Source organism: Scyliorhinus canicula, chromosome 14 (genome assembly GCF_902713615.1).
Source record: "Scyliorhinus canicula chromosome 14, sScyCan1.1, whole genome shotgun sequence".
Lineage (NCBI taxonomy): Eukaryota > Metazoa > Chordata > Chondrichthyes > Carcharhiniformes > Scyliorhinidae > Scyliorhinus > Scyliorhinus canicula.
In genome coordinates this window covers 20,743,881-20,771,446 of record NC_052159.1, presented here as the reverse complement: position 1 = coordinate 20,771,446, position 27,566 = coordinate 20,743,881, and the positions used below count along the sequence as shown (strand labels likewise).

The 27,566-nt window shown below is 46.9% G+C and overlaps 1 protein-coding gene across 1 annotated transcript in view; it reads left to right on the top strand.

Annotated features, from left to right (window-relative positions):
- The first annotated feature begins 9,975 nt into the window (after positions 1-9,975).
- The window catches only part of rp2 (RP2 activator of ARL3 GTPase), a 52,810-nt gene continuing 35,219 nt past the window's right edge, over positions 9,976-27,566 (top strand). Inside the window, exon 1 of the mRNA XM_038818030.1 lies at positions 9,976-10,779. Within this exon, the coding sequence (XP_038673958.1) occupies positions 10,645-10,779 (135 nt within the window). The 5' untranslated portion in view covers positions 9,976-10,644. The remainder of the gene's footprint in view (positions 10,780-27,566) is intronic.

Below are 27,566 nucleotides of genomic sequence, written 5' to 3'. Positions count from 1 at the left end.
GATGCAGTAGTAACAATCTCAAGATAACAAAGCCATAAATAAGTAGCAGCTAAGCTCAGACTGGAGTGATGTTAAAGAGAGGGAAATATGTGATCTTGGAACTGGCAAGAATATGTGATTGGAAGCTCATTTTGGGGTCAGCTGTAACAACAAGGTTGCAACCATGGTCTCAGGCTGCTGTCTGGGTGAGGGATTGAGTCAGTCGCCTTCAGTCATCTCTGTTTTAAAGGGAGTTTGAATGGGTGAGGATGTGCACTTGTGATGGGACACGCTGACTTATTATTTTAGTGCATAATTTTAAATATATTTTAATGAAAGTTCGATATCTGTGATGGAACATTTTTTTTCTTTTTATTATTCATTTATATGTAATTTTTGACGAAATGAGTAACATACCTGGAATGAATTTCTGCACGGACAATGATGTGAAATTCAATTGCCAATATTTAATTGGTGGACGAGCGGCACGGCGGCACAGTGGTTAGCTCTGTTGCCTACGGCGCTGAGCACCCGGGTTCGATCCTGTTCTCGGGTCACTGTCCGTGTGGAGTTTGCACATTCTCCCCGTGTACAACCCAAAGATGTGCAGGTTAGGTGGGTTGGCCACGCGAAATTGCCCCTTAATTGGAAAAGATCATTGGGTACTCTGAATTTTTTTTTTTTTAATTTAATTGGAGGAAATTGCTCATCCAGTACTGGATATGGGATAAACAGCCTGATCAGTTAGCAATCATGGAGGACTTAAGAGAGGTCGGCAATGTATATGTGAAATTAATACCATGCCTTCGGATGTTAGAACCAAAGATGTTAGAAAAGATACAGCACAGAAGTGGACCATTCGACTCATCTTGTCCATGCTGACCGAGATACCCAGGTGTCTTTTCTAAACCCATCTTCCTGCATGTGGTCCATAGCCCTGCAGCTTATAGCATTTAAGGTGCAGATCCAGGCACTTTTTAAAAGAGTTTCGGGTCTGTGCCTTCAACTCATGCAGCGAATTCCAGACACCCACCACCTTCTGCATAAAAATGTTTTTCCTCATGTTCCCTCTAATCCTTCTGCCACTAAGCTTGAATTCATGACCCTTGGTTTTTGAACTCTGCCAAGGGAAACCGGTTCCTTCTGTCTACTCTATCTCTACCCTTCATAATTTTGTATGCACGAATCACGTCATCCCTCAGCCTTTTCTGTTCCAAGGGGAAGAAAAAAAACAATCTCTACTCGTAGCTACAATTCTCCAGCCCTGGCAACATTCTAGTAAATCTTCTCTCCACTGTCTCAAGAGCAATTGCGTCCTTCCTGTAACGTGGTGACCAGAACAGTGCACAATACTTAAGGACCTCTTACCACCAACCGAACTTTGACCCACATATAATCCCCACAGTGCAGAATGAGGCCATTTGGCCCATTAAGTCTGCAGAGATCCACTCTGCCCTATACCTGGAACCTCTTAACTTAACCTGCACATCCCTGGACACTAAGAGGAAATTTATCATGGCCAAGCCACTGAACCTACACATCTTTGGACTCAGGGAGGAAACGGAGCACTCGGAGGAAACCCACGCAGACACGGGGAGAACGTGCAGCCTCCGCACAGACAGTCACCCAAGGCCGGAATTGAACCGGGGTCCCTGGTGCTGTGATATGACAGTGCTAAACATTGTGGCACCGTGCTATGGGGAGGCCCATGCTAAACGGGTAATCAAGCAACTCCAGTTGTGCTGACTGGTGTCGGGGTTGGGGGGGGGGGGGGTGGACTTCTTTGCCGGTCCCCATGCCAATCAGAAGCGCAGCCCCTATCTGTACTCCCCAAAGTCTTGCTTCCCTCTTTATCCCTTTAGCCTCACCAGCCTAGCCTGCCAATCTCTTGACTGGGGCCTGCCATCCTGGCCCCAGCGACACCCTGAATTTCTTTGTGGGCTCCCCTTTAGGCAATTATTGCTGTTCGAAGCATGAGATTGCTGTGGAGCCAACTATCAGTGTGGTGGGCAGGCCCATTACTGACCTTTTAGCCAGGCCGTCTGGGAACACGGTGCCCTGTAAAACCCAATCCGTAGTGTTTGAGGTGAGTGAATAGATAGTAAATAGAAAAGAGAAGAAAATCAGGAGCAGAATGAGTGTATGAGAATAGACTTCTGAGAGGGATAATCACTACATTACATTGTAATTCCTGGGTAATTCTATGTTTCAAAAAAATTCTCACATTTGCCTAACATTTCACAAGAAACATAGCAATTAAATCAAGTTGTCGACATGCAGAGGATATACAATCAGACAGCTGGATGAACAAGCAACAAAATTGTGGCTGGATTTCGAGGGCTTTGAGAGTGAACAGTATCGAGAGATATCAGAACCAGCTTGTAAATAATTCAAACAAAGATCATGTTGGAACTAATTGTTGAGTTCACATGTAAAGTAAGTCCATTCACACCAGAGAGGGGGAATTACCTTAAAGAAAATTCAGACGGGGACCAAATTGCATAAGGGGAGCTTTCTTTGCATTGTGGATTCTTCCTATTGATCTTATTCATGCCTTCAGCATGATTACTGTTTTGGTTCCATTGAATTTTCTTAGTGTAAAAAATAAGAACATGATGTAGGTTTTAAAATGGGACTGAATAATAAATTCTGGTCCAATAATTTTTTTAAGTATTTTTATTCCACAGATTTTCAAAAGGGTTACAATTTACCCAGGGGGTAAATTACCCCCTCCTCCCCTCAGCAATCAACAGTAACCAACTCCCCAAAATGAAAAATAAACAAGCCTCAACGATTGTGGTACTCATCACTCAACCCCCTCCCCCGGCCCGAACAAATTTCACTTTTTCCAGGGTCAAAAACTCCAAACAGGGCCGCGCATCAGGCTGAGGCACAGGGTAGAGAGCTGACCTCCAGCCCAACAAGACCCGCCTGCTAGCAATCAGCGAGGCGAAGGCTAAAACATCTGTCCCCGCGCAGCCGCCTGCAGCTCCGGCCGGTCCGACACCCCGAATATGGCTTCCAGGGGACCAGGCTCCACATGTAGAAAAATGGTGTTGAACACTGTCCTCCAAAATCTTTCCAAAGCGAGTAGAATGCTGGCACACCAACTGCGAAAGAGGGAGGCGGCCAGGGAAATCGGGGGAGTAAGGAATAAGGAGGGTAACATGGTCTTGGATCCGGGGGGTGAACAGAGTCTTGAAGGAATTCTATAGTAAACTATGCGAGTCGGAGCCCCCGACCGGAGCGGAAGGGATGAGGCAATTTTTGGACCAGTTGAGGTTTCCAAAGGTGGAAGAGGACCCGGCGGAGGGGCTGGGGGCCCCGATTGAATTGGAGGAGATTGTCAAGGGTATAGAGGGCATGCAATCGGGTAAAGCTCCGGGGCCGGACGGTTTCCAGGTAGAATTCTCTAAGAAATTTTCGGAAATATTGAGCCCACTCCTGATGAGGACCTTCAATGAGGCGAGAGAGAAAGGAACCCTCCCCCCAACAATGTCACAGGCTTTGATCTCACTCGTTCTTAAACGAGAGAAGGACCTGGAACATTGCGGGTCATACAAGGCGATTTCACTGTTAAACGTGGATGCCAAATTGCTAGCTAACATTCTGGCCACAGGAATTGAGGATTGCGTTCCAGGGGTGATAGAGGAAGACCAGACTGGGTTTGTTAAAGGCAGACAACTCAATACCAATGTCCGGAGACTTTTGAATATTATTATGATGCCCTCAGAGGGAGGGGAGGCGGAGGTGGTAACAGCGATGGACGCAGTAAAAGCCTTTGACGGGGTGGAGTGGGAGTACCTCTGGGAAACGCTGGGGAGGTTCGGGTTTGATGAGGGCTTTATTGGCTGGGTGAAATTGCTGTACCAGGCGCCTGTTGCAAGTGTATGTACAAACCGGCTGAAGTCGGGGTACTTCGATCTTCACCGGGGAATGAGGCAGTGGTGTCCCCTCTCCCCGTTACTATTTGCCCTAGCTATAGAACCACTAGCTATGGCGCTGAGAGCCTCGAGGAACTGGTGGTTACTGGTTCGGAGGGGGGGGGGGTGTTGGAACATCGGGTATCGCTATACGTGGATGATTTGCTCCTATACATTTCGGACCCTGTGGAGGGGATGGGGAAGGTTCTGCGGATCCTGAGGGATTTTGGTAGTTTTTCAGGGTACATAGAACATAGAACAGTACAGCACAGAACAGGCCCTTCGGCCCTCGATGTTGTGCCGAGCAATGATCACCCTACTTAAACCCACGTAACCCGTATACCCGTAACCCAACAATCCCCCCATTAACCTTACACTACGGGCAATTTAGCATGGCCAATCCACCTAACTAATTTCGGTACAAACGGAACATGGGAAAGAGCGAGTTGTTTGTGATCCAGGCCAAGGGGCAGGAGGAGAGACTGAAAGAGCTGCCGCTCAGGATGGTAGAGAAAAGTTTTCGTTACCTGGGTATACAGGTGGCCAGGAAATAGGATGCCCTGCACAGGCTCAACCTGACCCGGTTGGTGGAGCAAATGGGAGGGCTGTCACTGGCAGGGAGGGTGCAGACCGTGAAAATGACTGTCCTCCCCAGATTTTTGTTTGTCTTTCAGTGCCTCCCCATCTTCATCCCTAAGACCTTTTTTAAGTGGGCAAGTAGGATCAATTCGGGCTTTGTGTGGGCGAATAAGATCCCGCGGGTAAGGAGATCGCTGTTGGAGCGCAGTCGGGGGGGGGGGGGGGGGTTTGGGTTGGCGCTGCCGAACTTTCGCAACTACTACTGGCCGGCCAATATAGCTATGATTAGGAAGTGGCCGATGGAGGTGGTGTGGGGGGGGGGGGGGGGGGGCGGCGTGGGAGCAGCTGGAGGTGGCGTCATGTAAAGGTACTAGTCTGGGAGCTTTGATAACGACTCCTTTGCCGTTCTCACCGACCCGTTACTCCACAAGTCCGGTGGTGGTGACGACACTGCGGATCTGGGGACAGTGGAGGAAATACAAGAGGGTGGAGGGAGCGTCGGTGTTGGACTACGGACACGTGCTTGTAGGATTAGAATAGCGGTTTTAATATACTCACAACAGAGCCAGCCTGTTAGCCATTGAACTTTCGGTGAACTGGCCGGCTGACCATGTGGCACTGATCTTTATACAGCAGCTCCAGGGGGAGGAGTCCTGGGCGGAGCCAAGGGAGAAGCCCAGTACAATTCTCGAGCATTCCCAGAGCTACTCCCCCTGGTGGTCAGGTAGTGCAACTGCACTTACATATACAGATTATAATCCGGTGTGAATCACATTCACCACAGTCGGTCTGGACCCCGATGTGCAACAATCACAGGTTTGTCCTGGGTAGGATGGATGGTGGGTTCCAGAGCTGGCAGAGGGCAGGCATCAGAAGGATGGGAGATCTGTTCCTAGACGGAAGCTTTCCCAGTTTGAAGGCGCGAGAGGACAAATTTAATCTGCCGCCAAGAAACAGGTAGTTGCCTTTCCGACGCTGCCGCCACTGAGGATACAGGACAGGGTGGTCTCCGGCACCTGGGTGGGGGAGGGGAGGGTGTCGGATATCTACCAGGAACTACAGGAGGGGAGGAAACCCCAGTGGAGGAGCTCAAGGGCAAGTGGTTGGAGGTGCTAGGTGAGGAGTTGGAAGTGGGTCTGTGGGCAGAGTTTCCTGGGCAGGGTTAATTCCTCCTCATCATGAGCCAGGCTCAGTCTAATTCAATTTAAGGTGGTCCACCGGGCACACATGACGGCAGCGAGCACGAGCAAGTTTTTTGGGGTAGAAGACAGTTGTATGAGGTGCAAGGGCAGCCCTGCAAACCATGTCCACATGTTTTGGGCATGCCCGGAGCTTAGAGTGTTCTGGCAAGGGTTCGCGAGGGCAATGTCCAAGGTGCTTAACACACGGGTGGTGCCGAGTCCAGAGATAGCGATCTTTGGAGTGTCAGAAGACCCGGGAGTTCAGGGGGCGAAAGAGGCCGACGTCATGGCCTTTGCCTCCCTCGTAGCCCGGAGACGGATTTTATTAATGTGGAGGGACTCAAAACCCCCAAGTGTAGAGACTTGGGTTACCGACATAGCTGTGTTTCTCAGTCTCGAGAAAATAAAGTTTGCTTGAAGAGAGTCTATGCTAGGGTTCTCTTGGAGGTGGCAGCCGATCACCGACTTTCTCGGGGAAAATTAAAATGTCAGTGTGGTGAATCACAATCCTAGTAATTCACACTGTGTTATATTGTATGTGTTGTGTCTGTAAGCTCGGTATACGAGCAGTTGCGCGGCTCTGCCCATAAGGGGAGATGAGGAGTTTATACTTGGCTCTGCCCATGGTTCCACCCATGGCTCCTCCCACTAACTGGAAGTATAAAGATCTGCAGTTGTGAGCCTGCTGCCAGTTCATCTCGACGCAGGCAGGCTCAGTTGTAAGACTATTAAAACCACTGTTCACTTCCAACCACATGTCTTGTGAATTGATGGTCACATCAGTCAGCAGCAGCAGCAATCCATGGCGGGGGGGGGGGGGGGGGGGGGGGGGCAGCGGGTTGGGGGGGGGGGAGTGCTTCATTGGGATGGTGTGGGAAGACTGGGTCTTGTGGGGTAATGTCTATTTAATTGTTATTGTATATTCTCTTTTTGCACTATGTTAATGTTCACTCTAGTTTGTTTTGTTATTATGGTTACTACTGTTTTGAAATGAAATGAAATGAAAATCACTTATTGTCACGAGTAGGCTTCAATGAAGTTACTGTGAAAAGCCCCTAGTCGCCACATTCCGGCGCCTGTCCGGGGAGGCTGGTACGGGAAAAATTCTGCAAAACCTTAATAAAAATATTTTTTTTAAAAAATGATTTAAAAAATGATTCGCCACACCCCTCCCACATCTTTCACAGACATCCCCTACCCCTTTGAACAGCCGGCTCATCATAGACTTTAAAAGGAACCTACACCACCTTTAGCTGTATCAGCCCCAGCCTTGCGCACAAAACACCTCAAACCACAATCCCTCCTTCAGCGCCGCCCCAACTCTTCCACTTCACCATAACCCCCTTCATAGACACCTGTCCTCCTCCAAAATCCTCCCGTAAATCGCCTAGAAGACCCCCCCGCGCTGACAGCACACCCCCCCCCCCCCCCAGTCCAGCCAAGAAGAGGCAGGCGCTATTGAGAAGAACGGGAAGTCCTTCCTTGCAATCTCCTGCACTTGCATACACCTGAAACTTTCGCACCGTGCCAGTCCAAACTTATCGGCCAGCTCTTCCAGGCTCACAAAATACCCGCTTAGAAAGAGATCCTTCGTTTCCTTGATCCCCATACCGTCCCGTCCTCGGAACCTCGCATCCTTTCTGGCCCAATAATGCCCAGCTTCTAAACTTGCTTCACTTGAAGATTGGAAGCATATTTAATTCCACGTGGGTGTCTGGTATGAACCCACTCATCATTGATTCATTATTTCTACTTTTTTTGTTAGGAAAGACCTTCACTGATTCTATTTAGCTGACAGACACAGATTCTAATATCTAACATCAATGAGAGATGGAGATGGGTAGTTCCTTTCCTCATTATAGCTTGTTTTCTTCTCTTTACTCACATTAGACACCACCACCTCTCTTTGTCTTTGCTGATGCCCTTCCTACGGAATCCAAAGTTCTAAATCATCTCTGCGCAGATTGTTCCTGTTAAACAGCAGCAGTCTCATCAGTTGCTTGTACTTCATATGCTGTGTGGTTCTTTGGTAGACCTCTTGCCTCTCAGTAGACTCATTTCAGGTCTGAGTCGCACTGCAGAGACCAGAGTACAAAATAATAATAATAATCTTTATTATTGTCACAAGAAGGCTTACATGAACACTGCAGTGAAGTTACTGTGAAAAGCTCCTAGTCGCCACATTCCGGCACCTGTTCGGGTACACAGAGGCAGAATTCAGAAGCTCCAATTCACCTAACAATCACGTCTTTCAGGACTTGTGAGAGGAAACCGGAGCACCTGGAGGAAATCCACGCAGACACGGGGAGAACGTGCAGACTCCGCACAGACAGTGACTCAAGCAGGAATCGAACCTCGGACCCTGGCGCTGTGAAGCAACATTGCTAACCAGTGTGCTACCGTTCTCGTGCAGCACTGAGCGATTGCTTCACTGCTGAATATGTTATCTTCCAAAATGTTCCTGATGGCAGAGCTACATTCAGGTGTGCGTTTCATCCATTTATTTTATAGGCAAATAGCTTGCAGTGGGGAACATGGACCTGAATTCCCGCAGTGTGTTCCAATGTTAATGTTCTTCATTTGGAATGCTGAAATTGGATTTTTATCCTATGACTCCATTTCATACAAATTGATGACTCATTACCCAAAGAAAGGCTGTGATACATTCAAACTAAAGGCACATAAAATAAAACAAAATCACCAGATTATTATGCCGAAAATCTGAGATTGTTCTCCTCAAAGCAGAAAAGTAGAAGGTATGAAAGTTTCAGATACGATAAATAAGGGGAAACTGTTTTCACTGAGGTGCTTATGGTGATAGAAGGCATTGATTGTACCAGTGGTCATCAGAAGTGTAGTTGTGTAAATAAGTGTTCAAGATAAAGTCTCATTGAATAAAAGTGTATAAGACGATAAGACCGAGGAGCAGAAGTAGGCCAATCGGCCCAAGTGTGCTCCGCCATTCAATGAGGTCATGATTGACATCAGAGTGCCTGTTTAAATAAAGAAAACTATAAGAAAGGATTTTTTTCAAATTAAATATTATTTACCCCTTTAGCTTTCATGGTCCCTTTCTAGGTCCATCTGGGCACAGGTTAACTCTGCAAAGGAGAACCCTGGATGGCTGTTTTGACCAGACTTGGGTGCAAACATACAAGGAAATTCCGCAATCTGCCTGGTCCTATTTAAGATTAGTTCAATTACCCTTTCTTTCTTTGTGACAGATTTTGACTCATAATTTTTGACCAGTTACCTACTTTGGATTGGATTGGTTTATTGTTGCGTATACCGAGTGCCATGTGAGAGTACCTTTAAGAAATGGATTTTTAAGCAATGTACCTTTAAGAAATGGAGCAGCTCATATTGCTGAAGTGACGTTAGAGGATCTGGGTTTTTAGCTCAGCCATTTTGCAGTGTTTAGTTTTAGTTTGAGAAAGCAGCTGAAAAGTGCCTGGCTGATTTGCTGAGAGCTGCATGAAGAAAAAGAACTTGGGTGTGTCTGTGTTTGCAGTGAGCTGGATCTGCGGTGATCTCTGCCATGAAATACTATCTCTGAATCATTTGGGTGATTTAAACTCATAATAGTAATGTATTTAACCTGATGTGTTTCTGTTTAAAGGTGGTAAACCTCTTTTGGAGGTTTGAAGGAACATTTTGAGGGATTATTCAGTGTTGTGTTATTTTCGGGGTTATCTTTGGGCAGGCTGGGAGGGCTGAAGGGCCTGTTCCTGTGCTGTAATTTTCTTTGTTCATTGTTCTTTGTATGAAAAGAAAATGCACAATAGGGCAAACACAAAATACACAATGTAAATACTTAGACACAGGCATCGGGTTTTGAAGGGCACAAAACAACATAAATAAAATAAATGTATCAAATTGAATCATTATGCAAAATATTGTACTTTGCACTATTTTGCATTCTGATTTATATTTTATAGGTTTATTTTATTTTGTTGAAAATACATTTGTCTCTTTCTGGCCCAATTGTCCAGTCCATGTAACACATTCTGCCACTCTGTTGACCCCTGACCCCTCATCCTCATTGTTCTGCGCTCTGATTGGTGGATCTGCGCCAGAGCACATCTATGATTGGTCTCGTGGTCCTGCCCTGTGATTGGTGAATAGACGTCAGAACACGTCTATGATTGGCCTAGGTATTCCGCGCTCTGATTGGTGGAACCAAGAGACATTCTCGTCACCGTTTGGTGGAACGATGATCCCGGGGCTCTTCTGCGCCGTAATTGGCGGATACGGACAAATACCCGTCACCGATTGGTAGTCCCGGGGATTTTTGCCCTTGATTGGCCATTCAGCGGCTTTTATCCGATTGGTGGACCGACCCGGCCGCTGTCTTGTGACTGGTTGGATGGCAATGCAGGCCCCGAAATCCCATTTTTCATTGTGTTTGAATTTGGGCTCCATCCGTCAGCTGGAGGAAGCGGATTGGTGGACACAATGCCTTCTGCAGAGTGGTTGGTCAAGATTAGAGCGACCTAGAGTTATCTTGCACCCTGATTGGCGGACACGCCCTAACCGAATGGAATTTTCCATTGGACAGACAGCAATCGGCGCGCTGTGATTGGCGGACTGCGAGATGACCCCGCACGGGGACTGGCGGATAGCGAGCTTTGTCGCGTGCAGATTGGCGGACAGCGAGCTGCCTCCACGCTATGATTGGCCGTTGCGATCCGTCTCCCCGCTGATTGGTGGGCTGCCCCGCGCTGTGCGATTGGCTGGCGGCGACCAATCCCGCGCCCTGATTGGCGGGTCTCGACCGATCCCGCGCACTGATTGGCGGGTCTCGACCAATCCCGCCCGCTGGTTGGTTGATTGCCAGCTGCCCGCGCGCTTCCTGATTGGCGGACGGCGAGCTGCCCCTCCTCCCCGCGCTGTGATTGGCGGTCTCTGGTAGGCAGGGAAACGGGAAGCGGTTGTCAGGGTTTGAGGGAGAGGCCGAGCGGGAGCAGCGGGCTCGCTGTAAAATGGGCTGCCTGTTCTCACGGAAATCCAAGGAGAAAAACAGAGAGAAGAAAAAGAAGAAGAAGAAGGAGGAGGCGGCGGCGGCGGAGGATGGCGAAGAAGGGCCCAAGCAGTACAGCTGGGACCAGCGGGAGAAGGTGAGGCCCGGGGCAGCAGGAGCTGGGGAGCAGCGGGAGAGGGTAGTGGGCGCAGCCCCGAGGGAAGCTGACAAGTCTCCCTATCCCTTGCAGCCAGTGTTGAGTCAGGAGGCTGAGTGAGGCCAGTGCTCAGGACGGGATCTGTTACGTCTCAGACTGATTCCCTCTAATTTAAATCTGCAGAAATACAGACCATAGGGAAAACATCATTTAAATTTGGGCAGAAGAATAATTAAGTGGCGTGTATCAATATTTGTGTCTGTGTGGATGTATGTATATCTGGCAGTGTATATGTGTCTGTATGCTCTGTGTATTTATGCATGTACCCAATAACATGTAGCTGAAGCAATGTGTACTGAATTATGAGAGGCATAGATAGGAATTAACTTTTCCCCTGAGTAGAAAGGTCAATAATCTGGGGCAAAAGATTTAAGGTAAGGAAGGGATGGGAGATTTAGCGGGCAGAGGGAATCGCTGCCTGAAAGATTGGTTGAGGCGGAACCCTCATAACATTTGGTTGAGTACTTTTGCAATGCTACAGTCTATAAAGGCTACAGACCAAGTGCTGGAAAATGGGATTTGAATCGATAGTTGGTGATGGCTGGCACAGACATGATGGGCTGAAAAGCCTGTTTTTGTGCTGTAAAACTCTATATGTCACTGGAAAAATATATATTTTAAGAAATGTTTACAGCAAAACTATCTATTCCAGTTCACCGACTTGTCAATTTTTGCTTTAAAAAAAGTAACAGCCAAGATCCAATTGTGAGCATGGGTGTCATAGCCTATTTTTAGAATTGTGACTAAATTGGTATATATTTTTTGGAAATTGGTCACATTGTAAGTGCGAGGTTTCCCGTTCTGCCCCACCACCCCATCAAACCTTTTGCCTAAATCTCCAATTGCAGTGCTCTCTGACTTAGTGGCAAAGTCACAACAGCAACCAGGACAGAACTTGTATTTTTTGTCTTGTCCGTCTGCTAGTGTGTATGTGGTTTTGACTCTCATTGCTATATGTCTCCTGCAAAATTACACTGAATGACAACATGCAGTTTTAATAATTGTTCTCCTGATTGTTGTAAATACCTTAATTGGTCAAGTTTTTACAGTTACAACAACTTCGAATGCTGTGACAAGTAGCTGCGAGCCTGTGAAACCACAAGATGACCTCTTATCTGCAATTCAATGGAGGTCTGGCGAATTGCACTTTGAATTGGTTTACTTCTAGTTTAACAAGCAGAACGTACTTGTTAGATCAGAATGGGGACCCTCTCCTCAAGACTTCCTATTCGGACAGATGGCCAAAAGCTTTGTCAAATAGATACTGCCTGGAGTGCTGAGTATTTCCAGAACTTCTGTTTCTATTTCAGATTTCCAACACCAGTAATATTTTGGCTTAAGATGCCCATCTAGTTTCAGTAATCTAGCATCTTTACAGTATAAATGTTGATAGACGTACAATGGAAGCACACTCAATTGTGGACTGTTGATTGTTCCAGTTGATGTTTAATCAAAAATTATGATTTAATATTTATTTTAATTTTTCATCTGCTGCTTCCTTTTTTTGAAGTGCAGTAGCTCAGTTCAAACCGTTTTTCTTTCCATATTCCCCAATCGTTCGCTCCTGTAGGCACATTGTGATGTGTGCCAGTAGGGAAGGGAGTGAATGTGGCACAGTGCTGGATGCTCTCATCAGCTGACTGCACTTAACTCTGGACATTTTGAGCTTTTTTTGTGTATGCATGGTTAAGTGGCTACTGTTTTCCTGTGGAGGTCTTCACAAACAATTCAAACCCCATTCTTGCTTGATCTGCTATCTTTGGCATTTACTCACCAGCAACCTGCTCACCTGTGCTCAGTTTGGTTTCCAATAAAGCCACTCTGCTCCTGGCCTCATTATGGCCTTGGTTCAAACATGGACAGAAGAGCTGAACTGGTGAGAGTGGCTGCCCTTGACATCAAGACAGCATTTGACCAAGTGTGGCATCAAGGAGCTCTGGCAAAATTGAAACCAATGTGAGTCGGTGGGAAAATGCTCCACTGGTTGAGTCATACTTGGCACAAAGGCAGATGGCTGAGGTTGTTGGAGGGCAATCATCTCAGCCCCAGGACATTGTTGCAAGATGTCCCCTGGACAGTAACTGAGGCCAAATTATCTCCAGCTGCTTCATCAATTACCTCTCTATCACAAGAGAGTATCTATCTATCTCCTTATGCCATTTAATGAAATTACCATCACTGAGTCCCCCACCATCAACATCTTGGGGGGAAACCATTGAACTGCCAGATAAATGCTGTGGCTACAAGAGCAGGTCAGATGCTATGCATTCTGTGGCGTGTGACTCAGTTCCTGACTTGCCAAAGTCTGACTATCATCCAGATTGCACAAGTGTGATGGAATAGTTCACTTGTCTGTAATTCCACAATGCTATCCAGGTTAAAGTAGCATACTTGTTTGACCTTCAATCCACCACCTTAAACATTCACTCCCTTCCCTACTGGCACACAGTTGTTGCAGTGTGCCCTATCTACGAGATGCATTGTCAAAGCTTCTTCAATAGCACCTGGCAAACTATCTCATCAATCACCTAGAGGGACATTGAGTCAAAATCACCAAACTCCTGAACAGCGCTCTGGGAGTTATTTCTGAAAGACTGAAATGGTTCAAGAAAGGAAGCTCATCAACACCTTCACCAGGGAATGGCTGATGAATTCTGGACTTGACAGTGATGCCCATATACATCCCATAAATAATTAACAAAAATTCAGGCGCTGATGAATGACTGGCGAGCTGGAGGACTTGGCCATTTGGACAATCACCAATTGGCTGAGAATTAATTTATGTATTGTAACAAAATACATGATGGTGATGGACTAGGGAGCATGTCTTGTTCATTTCCCATCTTAATCAGCATAACCAATATTCATTGAACTAGTATTTGTGGCCTTAGTGTTTTGTTTGAATTTTAGATCATAGAAATTTTTCACATTTCCAAAGTAAGTGCGGAGCAGGGAATGCGTTTGTCAGTTTCCAATAGCAATAGCTTCGTAATGAAGCTGTTCATCGCATCTCTATGATCATCACTATGATCTTTTTTGCAGAAACTTATTTTAAATCCAAGTGCCAATGACTGTTTTTGATCCAGGCGGGATATTTGCCCCATGTAAATGTTTTCATTGCCTTTCCAGCTTGCTCAATATTGGTTCAGAGATGACACAATTTCTTATCCTGGTTTCTGCAATCTGCTGCAAGGCTAAACTATTAATCTGCTTAATGTTAAAAGAAAAGGCCTTTGGGGTGGGATCCTGATGGTTAACAGATTGAAGTATGTAGTTTATAAACACATTAACTAACTGGTCAAATTTCAAGTCTTGCCCTGAGGCTCATTGTATCTCTGCAAATCTTTTGGCTTCACTGGCACCAGGATAAATGTGAGTTTCTGATGTGATTCAGATGGCAATGGAACAGTCAGTTGTTGCTAAAGGACGTGCAAGTTCAGCAATGATTTTATTGTAAGATATAAATTTGATTTTTTTTGTTGAAATGGTGGTATCTAGAGAACCTCGCTTGCACTGCCCCTTTGTAGATTGGGAAGGAGATTCGAGAATTGGGATATGTGGAAACTTTTCATTGAAGAAGTTGGCTATTTCACAACCCTAGCTTGCAGTGCCCCACCCAAGGCTCTCTTTTCTTTTGTCAACTGAAACCAAACTGGGTTATGTATTGCTCAAACTTTATTTGTGCTCCTACGCACTAAATGTGCCATACACTATCTGCAATTTACTTTAAAATAGTTTGGGGTAGGGGCAGCACGGTGGCACAGTGGTTAGCATTGCTGTCTACGACGCTGAGGACCCGGGTTCGAATCCCGGCCCTGGGTCACTGTCTGTGTGGAGTTTGCACGTTCTCCCCGTATCTGCGTGAGTTTCACCCCCACAACCCAAAAGATCAACCGAAAAGATGTGCAGGTTAGGTGGATTCGCCACGCTAAATTGCCCCTTAATTGGAAAAAAATAATTGGGTACTCTAAATTAAAAAAAAAAAATAGTTTGGGGTTCAAGACTGACCCGTCACAGTCCTTCCCAGGCCCCTTAATCATGGTACACGTCACCTCCTTGAGTCATATCTTTCCATTTGCAATTTAACAACCTTAAAAGTCAAATCATCACTACTGCAATCTCTGCTGCTATGTATTTCCCCCCAATCTTGGTGCTCTGTGTATTGACCTTGGTCCTCCTGGTAAACTATTCAAGTAAATCTAATTTTAAAGTCGCCTTATCGCTGATGTTCCCAAATTTGCAGAGAGAATTCTCACATGACCTTTCTGGAATTTGACTTAAAGGGTACTAATTAGGCAAATTAAACCCTATTCTGTGCTCATGGGTAATGAAACCTCCATGATGCATGCAGGTTACTGTAATTAATTCTAGATTTTAATAAATAATTTTTATTGAAATTTTTGACAAATGTATAACAACAAAACAATAATAATAACAATAAACACCCCCCCGGACCCGTAACAATGCATATAACGAGCCCCCTCCCCCACCACCCCCAAACCCGATGAACAACAAAATAAATTTAAAATAAATTAAATTAACATAAACAATACCCCCCTTCCCCCCGGGTTGCCGCCGCTGCTGACCTAGTTCCCTATCGTTGAGCCAGAAAGTCGAGGAAAGGCTGCCACCGCCTAAAGAACCCTTGTACCGACCCCCTCAGGGCGAATTTGACCTTCTCCAGCTTAATGAATCCCGCCTTGTCATTGATCCAGGTCTCCACGCTTGGGGGTCTCGCATCTTTCCATTGCAACAAGATCCTCCGCCGGGCTACTAGGGACGCAAAGGCCAAAACACCGGCCTCTTTCGCCTCCTGCAATCCAGGCTCCACCCCAACCCCAAATATCGCGAGTCCCCAGCCTGGCTTGACCCTGGACCCTACCACCCTCGACACTGTCCTCGCCACCCCCTGCCAGAATTCCCCCAGTGCCGGGCATGCCCAAAACATATGGGCATGGTTCGCTGGGCTCCCCGAACACCTAATGCACCTATCCTCACCCCAAAAAACCTGCTCATCCTCATCCCGGACATATGAGCCCTGTGCAGTACCTTGAACTGGATGAGGCTAAGCCTCGCACGTGAAGAGGAGGAGTTCACCCTCTCCAGGGCGTTCGCCCATGTCCCCTCCTCAATTTGCTCCCCCAGCTCCACTTCCCACTTAGCCTTCAGCTCCTCTACCGACGCCTCCTCCAACTCCTGCATCACCTGGTAGATGTCAGACACCTTCCCATCCCCGACCCACACCCCCGAAAGCACCATATCCCTTACCCCCCGCGGTGGCAGCAAAGGGAACCCCTCCACCTGCCGCCTAGCAAACGCCTTGACCTGCAGGTACCTGAACATATTCCCCGGGGGGAGCTCAAACTTCTTCTCCAGCTCACCCAGGCTCGCAAACCTCCCGTCAATGAACAGGTCTCCCAACTTCCTTATGCCCGCCCTGTGCCACCCCAGGAACCCTGGGGTTCAATATTCCCTGGGACAAACCGGTGGTTCCCCCGCAGCGGGGGCCTCCACCGAGCCCCCAACTTCCCCCCCCCCTGTGTCGCCCCCACTGCCCCCAAATCTTGAGGGTAGCCGCCACCACCGGGCTCGTGGTGTACCTCGTTGGAGGGAGCAGCAACGGCGCCGTTACCAGTGCCTTCAGGCTCGTGCCTCCGCAGGACGCCATCTCCATCCTTTTCCATGCTGCCCCCTCCCCATCCATTACCCACTTGCGTACCATCGAAACATTAGCCGCCCAATAGTACCCAGAGAGATTGGGCAGTGCCAGCCTCCATCCCTGCCCCGCTCCAAAAAGACCCTCCTCACCCTCGGAGTCCCATGAGCCCAAACAAATCCCGTGTTGCTGCTGTTCACCCTCCTAAAAAAGGCCCTCAGAATAAGGATGGGGAGGCACTGGAACAAAAACAAAAACCTCGGGAGCACCGTCATTTTAACGGACTGTACTCTACCCGCCAACGACAGCGGCAGCATGTCCCACCTTTTGAACTCCTCCTCCATCTGCTCCACAAACCTAGTAAAATTAAGCTTATGCAAAGTCCCCCAACTCCTAGCCACCTGAACCCCCAGTAACCTAAAACTCCTCACTGCCCTTTTTAGCGAGAGCCTACCAATCCCCTTCTCCTGATCACCCGGATGTACAACAAACAGCTCGCTCTTGCCCAGGTTCAGCTTGTAGCCCGAGAAACTCCCAAACTCAGCAAGAATCACCATCACCTCCGGCATTCCCCCCACCGGGTCTGCTACATACAGCAACAAGTCATCTGCATAAAGTGACACTCTGTGCTCCTCCCCACCCAGCACCAGACCCCTCCACCTCCCCGACTCCCTTAGCGCCATGGCCAGAGGCTCAATTGCCAACGCAAAAAGCAAGGGGGACAGGAGGCACCCCTGCCTCGTACCACGGTAGAGCCTGAAGTACTCTGCCCTCCTCCCATTTGTCGCTACGCTCGCCATCGGGGCCTCGTACAGCAACCTCACCCATTTAATAAACCCCTCCCCAAACCTGAACCTCTCCAACACCTCCCTCAAGTACCCCCACTCAACCCTGTCAAAGGCCTTCTCTGCATCCAATGCCACCACAATCTCCGCCTCTCCTTCTGCCGCCGGCATCCTTATCACATTTAGCAGCTTTCGCACGTTAGTGTTCAGCTGCCTCCCCTTCACAAATCCCGTCTGATCTTCATGTATCACCCCCGGCACAGTCCTCTACTCTAGTGGCCAAGATCTTTGCCAGCAACTTGCCGTCCACATTCAACAGTGAAATTGGCCTATATGATCCACACTGCAGGGGGTCCTTATCTCGCTTCAGGATCAAGGAAATCAGCGCCCGTGACATCGTCGGGGGAAAAACTCCCCCCTCCCATGCCTCATTAAAGGTCCGAACCAACAGGCGGCCCAACAGGTCCGCGTATTTTTTATAAAATTCAACCGGGAACCCATCCGGTCCCGGCGCCTTCCCCGACTGCATGTGGCCAATCCCTCTAACCAGCTCCTCCAACTCGATCGGCGCCCCCAGTCCCTCCACCTGCTCCTCCTGCACCCTTGTACATCGCAGCCTGTTCAAAAAGCTCTCCATTCCCCCCCACCACCGACGGCTCCGACCGGTACAGTTCCCTGTAGAAGTCCCTGAAGACCCCATTAACCTCTACCCCCTTCCGCACCACATTCCCACCCCTATCTTTCACGCCACCAATCTCCCTAGCCGCGTCCCGCTTGCGGAGCTGATGCGCCAGCATCCTGCTTGCCTTCTCCCCATATTCGTAGACCGCTCCCTGCGCCTTCCTCCACTGTGTCTCCGCCTTTCTGGTGGTCAGTAAATCAAACTTAGCCTGCAGGCTACGCCGCTCCCCCAACAATCCCTCCTCCGGGGCCTCCGCATACCTCCTATCTACACTCAGCAGCTCCCCCACCAGTCTCTCCCTCTCCCTCCTCTTCCCCCCTCTCCCTATGGGCTCGGATGGAAATCAGCTCCCCCCTAATCACTGCCTTCAGAGCCTCCCACACCATCCCCATCCGGACCTCTCCAGTATCATTGGCCTCGAGGTACCTCTCAATACATCCCCGGACCCTCCTACACACCTCCTCATCAGCCAACAACCCCACGTCCAAACGCCAAAGTGGGCGCTGGTCCCGCACCTCCCCCATCTCCAGAGCCACCCAATGCGGAGCATGGTCCGAAATCGCTATAGCCGAATATTCGGCATCCTCCACCCTCGGGACCAGCCCCCTACTCAGGTCAAAAAAATCAATACGGGAATAAACCCTGTGCACGTGGGAGAAAAAAAAGAGTACTCCCGAGCCCTTGGCCTCCCAAACCTCCAGGGATCCACCCCTCCCATCTGGTCCATAAACCCCCTCAACACCTTGGCCGCCGCCGGCCTCCTGCCCATCCTAGAACTAGAACGATCCAGTGGGGGATCCAGCACTGTATTGAAGTCCCCCCACCCCCCCAATGATCAGGCCCCCCGCCTCCAGGTCAGGAATGCGGCCCAACATACGCCTCATGAAAACCAGCATCATCCCAATTTGGGGCATATACATTTACCAGCACTGCCCTCTCCCCCTGCAGCTTACTGCTCACCATCACATATCTGCCGCCACTATCAGCCATCACCTCGGACGCCTCAAATGCCACCCTCTTCCCCACCAGGATCGCCACCCCCCGGTTCTTCGCATCGAGCCCTGAATGGAAAACTTGCCCCACCCACCCCTTCCTCAGACGAACCTGGTCCGCCACCTTCAGGTGAGTCTCCTGAAGCATGGTCACGTCCGCCTTCAGCCCCTTCAGATGCTAAAACACCTGGGCCCGCTTAACCGGCCCATTCAACCCCCTCATATTCCACGTGATCAGCCGGATCAGGGGGCACCCGCCCCCCCTCCCCCGCCGACTAGCCATAGCCCATCGACTGCTCGCCCCTGGCCAGCACCCCCCACTCGGCCTGTTTTTAATTCTAGATTTTAAATGGCACAGGTGACTAACTATCTTTGAAATATACATTGGAAACGTATTGCAAATATTTTCAGAAACTATTGCCTTGACAGGGTACATGATATCCCATTTTTCTCTCCAAAGTAAACACTTGTACTGATTACAAGAGTTTTTTTGTGAAGTGTATTAGCTCTTAGAGGAGCAATTGTATTGCTCAGCAGCAACAAAAAGAGCCAGTGCAGATGTGTACCGAACACCCGCCAGTATCGCTCTCATTTTGTTTTGCCATTGGAGATATAAACATGCAATTGCAAGTCAAGAATGCACGGTGTGATATTTTGTATTCTTGATTTTTGAGTTTGGGGGACAAAACTAAATTTATAATTGGGAACAAAAGTGAGGAGAGGCTGGCTGCCTCTCGGTGCCGAGGACCTGGGTTCGATCCTGGCCCCGGGTCACTGTCTGTGTGGAGTTTGCACATTCACCCCGTGTCTGTGTGGATCTCACTCCCACAGCCCAAAGCTGTGCAGGGTAGGTGGATTGGCCATGCTAAATTGCCCCTTAATTGGAAAAAAGTAACTGGGTACTTTAAACAATGAGGAGAGTTTACTTGTGGATTGAAGTGATATGGGATGCATCGCCATAACAGGAGCCCTGAGGTTGTGTTTACTGCTGACCGGTCAGTTTCAGTTCCTGTTCACTGGTGGCAGTGTGACTGGAAGGGGAATTTTATTGTTAATGAGAGATCTTTCTTAGGCATGTAGTTGAAGGGGTTACGCATTTAAACATGTTTTGGTTTATCCATGCGTGGAGTAGAAATATCCTGTAAAAGTTCAATTTCGAAGGTGTCATTTCGAGATTTGAGCATTGTAGTATAATTTAACTCAGCTACTCCTGTAATAAGGCATCTGTGCTACAGTTACAAGATGCAGATTGGTTTATTGGCGGGGAATTTGTTTCCTATACTGAACGGAAATGATAACACAATTGCTATTTTGGGCATTCATTGTCAAACACACTGAGGTCATATTCAGCACAATCAGTTTCCTCTATTTGGCACTAGTTCTATGTTTTAGACCCAACCACCTAACATCAACCTGCAAACTTTGACTAGTGCAATATTTCCATTGCCTGCGCCTTACCTACTTTGATCCTTCTGTCTGAAATTTCAGATTTAAAAAAAGAAAAATTCATTCATAGGAGTTGGGCATCGCTGGCTGGACCAGCATTTATTGCCCATCCCACCCATCTACCTCATTTAACAGCAGAAATAATGAGGGTGTTAGGCAGTCAGTTAGAACACTGCTTCTTGTAGCTCTGCGCCCCAGATTTGAATCCAGTCCAAGCGGAAAAGGAACATTTCTCTTTCTTCTGGATAAATATGCGCCAAGTAAAATGTTTGGCTAGTCTCAAATCACCAGCTGGTGGATGATATGCAAATAAAAAAAAAACTGGATGCCGAATGGTGGAAAATTGCTTTGCTTAACGGTTTCAGCATGCTATCTTATGGCTACAAGTTTTCTTTTAATTTATTCATTCACGGGATGTGAGTTTTTTTCTGGCTGGCCCTGCATTTATTTCCCATCCCTGGTTGCCCTTGAAGGTGGTGTTGAGCAGTCTCTTGAACTGCTGCAGTGCGTGTGGGGTAGGTACACGCACCGTGCTGTTAGGGAGGGAGTTCCAGGATTTTGACGCAGCGACAGTCAAGGAACAGTGATACATTTCCAAGTCAGCATGGTGTGTAGTTTGGAGGCGAACGAGACAGTGGCTAGTGTTCCCAGGTATCTGGTACCCTTGTTGGGGATTTAGAAGATGCTGTCAAAGGAGTCTGAGTGAGTATCAGTTCAAGGAAACTGAAGTATGAAGAATATTTTGAGGGTCATCAGTGGTGTTATCCTGATTTAAGCAAAGTGCATATTTAATTCAAGGTTCTGGAATAATCGGCCTACTTTTATTCCACTAAAATTAATTCTGCACTGTCAAACTCTTCACTTTGGGTGGCATGGTGGTGCAGTGGCTAGCACTGCTGCCTACAGCATCAAGAACCTGAGTTCGATCCCAGCCCTGGGTCACTGTTGGTCTCACTCCCACAACCCAAAAAGATGTGCAGGGTATGTGGATTGGCCACGCTAAATTGCCCCTTAATTGGGGGAGAAAAATTAATTGGGTACTCTAAATTTATTTTTTAAAACTCTCCACTTTACTTTTTAAAGAACTCCCTTAAAAATCCAACTTTTTAAGGAAGTACTTGATAAACTGTTGTCATAATTTGCTTCTTATTGCTTCAACCCTGATATACACAGACCCAATCAATTTGCTCTTCCTGCTCCTGCCACTTTCCACAGTGAACTTATTTGATCTCCTCTCTCCAGCCTTCCCATTCACTCCAGTTAAACCATGTCTGATTACTATGCTCTGCTCCATTTCCTTTCATTCCCTCCAAAGCACAATCGTGCTCTGTATATCATCCATTGATTCATTTACTACCTCTTTTAAATTGGGGCCGGTTAACTCAGTTGGCTAGATGGCTGGCAGATATATCTGAATAATGGCAACAATGCAGGGTTGATTCCCATTCTGGCTGAGGTAGACTTGGGAGCTGTCTCCTTGCTCTGTCCTTGAGGGTGGAAGGCAATGGAAAAGCACCACTGACAAAAACTGCCAAGGAAATTGCTCAGGATGAAACATCCGCAGACAATGAGTCACGGACCTGCTTTCGGGCAGAATGGAATTAGCTATTCAATTAAACTCCAATTTAAGTATAACTTGAGGGGTGAATGCAATTTTTGCAAAGTTACAGCTGAAAAGCAACAAGGAAATCCTGAAAGATGATTAAACTTACTGGTTCTATGCTAGACTGCCCCTCCCTACCCTGGCTTTTTCTCTCTCTCTTTAATCTAATTCTCAAGTTTAAGGGATGCAGGATGTAATCTTTTTGTGCTTGGGAGGCACTCATGGTTGGGAACTACAGGTCATTTTAAAAAAAAACAAAATTAGTCTAATCCCCTAAAGGCTTTACTGATCGATGAAGTACAATTGTACGTGTGATTTATTTGTCTTCAGCATTTCACCCAAATGTATTAATTAGCAGGCTGTGATGCTCACTGCCTGTTAGACAATTGGGAGTTTTTAACTTGACAAATATGTTGTTCTGTTACTCACCACCACCTCCATATGTGGGCAATTGAGAATGGGGCAGTAAATGCTGGTCTTCCCGACGACACCCATGTCCTGAGAATTAACTTTTTAAAAGCATGTCTGCCCAAACTGGAAGGCTACTTGAACCAATTGTAACCTTTACTCGCCCTGCAGATTCCTACGTTCGTAATGAGGTTACATTTGTGTAAGCTAACGGCCAAGCTCGGATGTGCTTTAATTGTGAATGCACCAGAATTTTTAATTAGGCTGTGCCGGTGCAAATCTAATTGACTTGTTATGCTTTAATTATGTAGGGAGGGGATATGAAGCTGGTATCCTTTTGGGAAAATTGTGGCTGAGCTTGAGATAACCAAGAAATGCATGTAAATGGCTGTTCCTCATTAAACAAAAGTTCTGGTGGTTAAATTCACACAGTTTATGTTGTTTATGTAATTGCTAGACCACAGAGATTAAAGCAAAATCAGGCCTGGTGGTGCTGGCTTACAGTGTTGGCAGTAGTGTAAATATTTCCATACCTTGTACACGCTCAGAAGGTAGACAAACTGAACACAAGATCTACAAGTGGGTGATAAATTAATGGACCCTTTCACCTTTCCACTCATGTGGATATGATCCTGGACTTTGCAGGCAGCGGTGAATGAGCAACGCAAATACACCTGTATCTGCCCACAGATTTTCAGTGGACTTTTGCAATGATTAGAAAACCATCTCAGCATGACATCCCCTATAGGGATCCCAGACCTCTTGGCTGGAGCAAGCATCTGTGTCTACTTTACATGTTATGCTCTCCATGAGGAAACCTACTGAATGACACCCCCCCCCTCCCCACCCCCATGAAGAAATTTCCAGCAAAATTCCACATTTTAAGTTACTTTAAAACCTGAATCAGAACCAACACACATCGCATGTGAATTAACAGGCAAATAGTAAATTTCACTGCAAATAGTTGTCACAACAAAGGTCAATGGTCTTGTGCATTCCCATCACTCCCTGCACAAATGTGACACAACAGAGTCATGCTGTTCCACAACATGCTGTTCATCACTCTTGCAGGGTAGGTCAGGAGACCTATCCGACAAAATCTTTCATCTCTCACCTTTTTCATCGGCAAGCCGCACTTCTACAAAGCCTCTTTCCCTTGGGCCACGACAGTAGCTTTCCAAAGTTCCTTCTTGACTGACAAACCAATAAATCTCGTTTGCAATTTGACCACTTCTGGGAAAATACCCAGCTCTTAAGGATTTGTGAGTTATTCACACAGCTTTCCAGGTTTTAGATGTATTTTACTCAGCTTGCACATTGCCTCCAAGAACTCCTTTTCTGCCAAACAGAAAAACTGATTACTTTCTGAGAGTGATTTGCTTCTGCTCCCCACAAGAATTCAGGACGTTCCTCTTTCAATCTCGTATGCTTTTTCTTTGTGTCTGCATTTGGACCTTCACACATCAGCGTCTCTGCTTATAGCTTTCCTTTGTACTTGTCAGCCATGTGGCTTTAAAAAAAATTATTTATGATATGGGCGTCACTGGCAAGGCCAGCATTTATTCCCTAACCCTAGTTTCCCTTGAGAAAGCAGTGGTGAGTTGCCTTCTCGAACCGCTAAGTCCCTGAGATGTATGTACACCCACAGTACTGTTGGGCAGTATTTAGATAGCTAGTCCGGTTCAGTTTCTGGCCAATGATAACCACAGGATGTTGATAACCACAGGATGTTGATAGTGAGGGATTGAGCAATGGTAATGCTATTCTGGATATCTAACTCAGCCAGCAAAAAAAAAATTGAAGATCCTTGCAGAAATGAAGGATAGAAATGGCAGGATTTGGGAATCATGGATGACAAGGGAAATTGGAGCAAACAATAGGTCTAAGCATCTAAAAACATGTTGAAACCCTTGAGGACTACAGTGAAAGTAGGAAGGAATTTAAACATGGAAGTAGGAAGGCTAAAAGGGGCCATGAAAAGTCTTTAGCAAACATGGTCAAGGAGAATCCCGAGGCTTTTTTGCGTATATTAAGAGCAAGAAGGTAGCAAGAGAAAGAGTAGGCCCACTCGAGGACAATGGACGGAAGTTATTCATGGAACCACAAGAAGTAGGTGAAATCCTTAATGAGTACTTTGTATCGGTATTCATCAGGGAGAAGGACGTGACTGATGTTGCGGCCAGGGATGGGTGTGTGAACACTCTTGAGAACTTCAATATATCAAAGGAGGAAGTGTTGAAAATTGAATTACGGTAGACAAGTTCCCAAGGCCGGATAAGATCTATTCCACGCTACTCTGGGAGGCAAGGGGAAAAATAGCTGGGACCTTAACAGATATCTTCACATCCTCTTCGACCACAGGCGAGGTTCTAGTGACTGAGAATAGCCAATGTTGTTCCCTTGTTTAAGAAAGGAAGCAAGGATAATCCAGCAAATTATAGGCCAGTGAGCCTGACATCAGTGGTGGGGATGCTTTTGGAAAAGATACTGGGGGACAAGACATGTGCACGTTTAGGAAAATGGACTAGTTAGTGACAGGCAGCATGGTTTTGTACGGGGAAGGTCACGTCTCATCAACTTGATTTGAATTTTTTGAAGAGGTGACAAAGAAAATTGAGGGATGGGCTGTGTATGTAGTTTATGTGGACTTTAGTAATGCATTTGACAAGGTCCCACATGGTAGATTGGTACAAAAACTAAAATCATATAGGATTTGGGGTGGACTGGCTAATGGGTAAAGAACTAGCTTGGTTATAGAAGACAGAGTAGTGGTAGAAGGGTGTTTTTCAGAATGGAGATCTGTAGTTAGTGGTGTTCCGCAGGGATCAGTGCTGGAACCTCTGTTTGTAGTTTATATCAATGATCTGAAGGAAAATGTGGGTGGTCTGATTAGTCAGTTTGCGGATGACATGAAAATTGGCAGAGATAGATTGCAGTCTTGGGCACAGAAATGGCAGATTGAGTTTAATCCAGACAAATATGAGGTGATGCATTTTAGACGATCAAATTTAGGTATGAATTACACTAAGTGGCAGAACCCTTAGGGACATTAACATAGAGGGATCTGAGTTTGCAGGTCCACAATTCCCTAAAAGTGGCAACATAGGTGGCCACGGTGATTAAGAAGGCATATGTCTTGCTTGTCGTTATCGGCTGGGGCACTGAGTGCAGGAATTGGGAAATCATGTTGTAGCTGTATTAAAGCTTGGTTAGGCCTCATTTGGAGTATTGCGTGCAGTTCTGGTCACCACATTATAAGAAGGACGTGGAAGCTTTGGAGAGAGTGCAATGAAGATTCACTAGGGTGTTGCCTGGTCTCGAGGGTAAGGTTGAATAAACTAAGATTGTTTTCACTGGAAATATGGAGGCTGAGGGGAGACCTGATAGTGGTCTACAAAATTATGAGAGGCATAGACAGGGTGGATAGGTGGAGATTTTTTCCAAAGCTGGAAGTATCGATTACAAGGGTGAAGGTGAGAGGGGGAAAGTTTAAGGGAGACGTGAGGGGTAAGTTTTTCAAGCAGAGAGTGGTGGGTGCCTGCAATATGCTGACAAGACTTGGTGGAAGCAGGCACATTAGCAACATTTTAAGAGGCATCTGGATGAGTACATGAATAGCGAGGAAAGAGGGATACGGACCGAATAAGGGCAGAAGTTTTTTTTAGTTAGGGCATCATGATCAGCACAGGCTTGGCGGGCCGAAGGGCCTGTTCCTGTGCTGTACCTTTCTTTGTAAGTTGCTTGACTGATACTGAAAATGTGCTCCAATATATGAAAACAACTTTTGTTTGAAATGTCATTGTGGTAAGGTCATGTTGGAACCGGTGGTTTAATTGCTTGGTGTAACTGCTGCACTTAGCACACGCGTTGCTGAGTTGTGTTAAAACCATTTGGAAGTGCAAGTGAAAAAACTGATATTGAAAGCATAGACAGGAGGGAAGGAAGGCTGGCTGCTTCCTGACACACATCCTCTTCTGGTTAGGTGTTCACTACTGCTAGCGATGCTCCAGAGTATTGACAAACATGAGATTTTCATCATCAACGATCTATTTTTATGTAGCATTATTAATGTAGGAAAACATTCCAAAGAGTTTCACAGGAGCATTATAAAACAAAAGATGACACACAAGGTGATATTGGGTGAGATGATCAAACCCTTGGTCAATGGGTGAAGCTTTAAGGAGTGTCTTCAAGGAGGAAAGTTGGGTAAATTGGTGCAGTTTAGCAAGGGAATTCCATAGCTTGGGGAAGGACTCCACAAACTGTGGGTTGTGACATTTGGGGGTGCGAACATCGAGGCAATAATGGCTGCTCTATCCAATTTCTGAGAGCTGCTTGGAATTTTTTATTTTTGTTAGTGGGCATGACCTAATGGACTGCTCTTTGAGACCCTGTGGTTGCGACTGGAAAAAAACTTGTGAAAAGGTAGGTGCTCGGATTATTTTTGAGAAACCCTGCTTTTTTCTCTGGTGGGAACCAGGACGCTAGTTTAGATGGTGTCATAACTGATGGGGAAATAGAGAACAAAAATAAGAGAACAACATCCCTCAGGCAGAGCAAAAAAGCTGACAAGTATATAGATAGAACAGTACAGCACAGAACAGGCCCTTCGGCCCTCAATGTTGTGCCGAGCCATGATCACCCTACTCAAACCCACGTATCCACCCTATACCGGTAACTGAACAACCTCCCCCTTAACCCTACTTTTAACACTACGGGCAATTTAGCATGGCCAATCCACCTAACCCGCACATCTTTGGACTGTGGGAGGAAACCGGAGCACCCGGAGGAAACCCACGCACACAGGGGGAGGACGTGCAGACTCCACACAGACAGTGACCCAGCCGGGAATCGAACCTGGGACCCTGGAGCTGTGAAGCATTTATGCTAACCACCATTGTGAAAAGGGAGGTGGTCAATGCAGGACTGAGGATATATAGAACATAAGAACATAAGAACTAGGAGCAGGAGTAGGCCATCTGGCCCCTCGAGCCTGCTCCGCCATTCAATTAGATCATGGCTGATCTTTTGTGGACTCAGCTCCACTTTCCGGCCCGAACACCATAACCCTTAATCCCTTTATTCTTCAAAAAACTATCTATCTTTACCTTAAAAACATGTAATGAAGGAGCCTCAACTGCTTCACTGGGCAAGG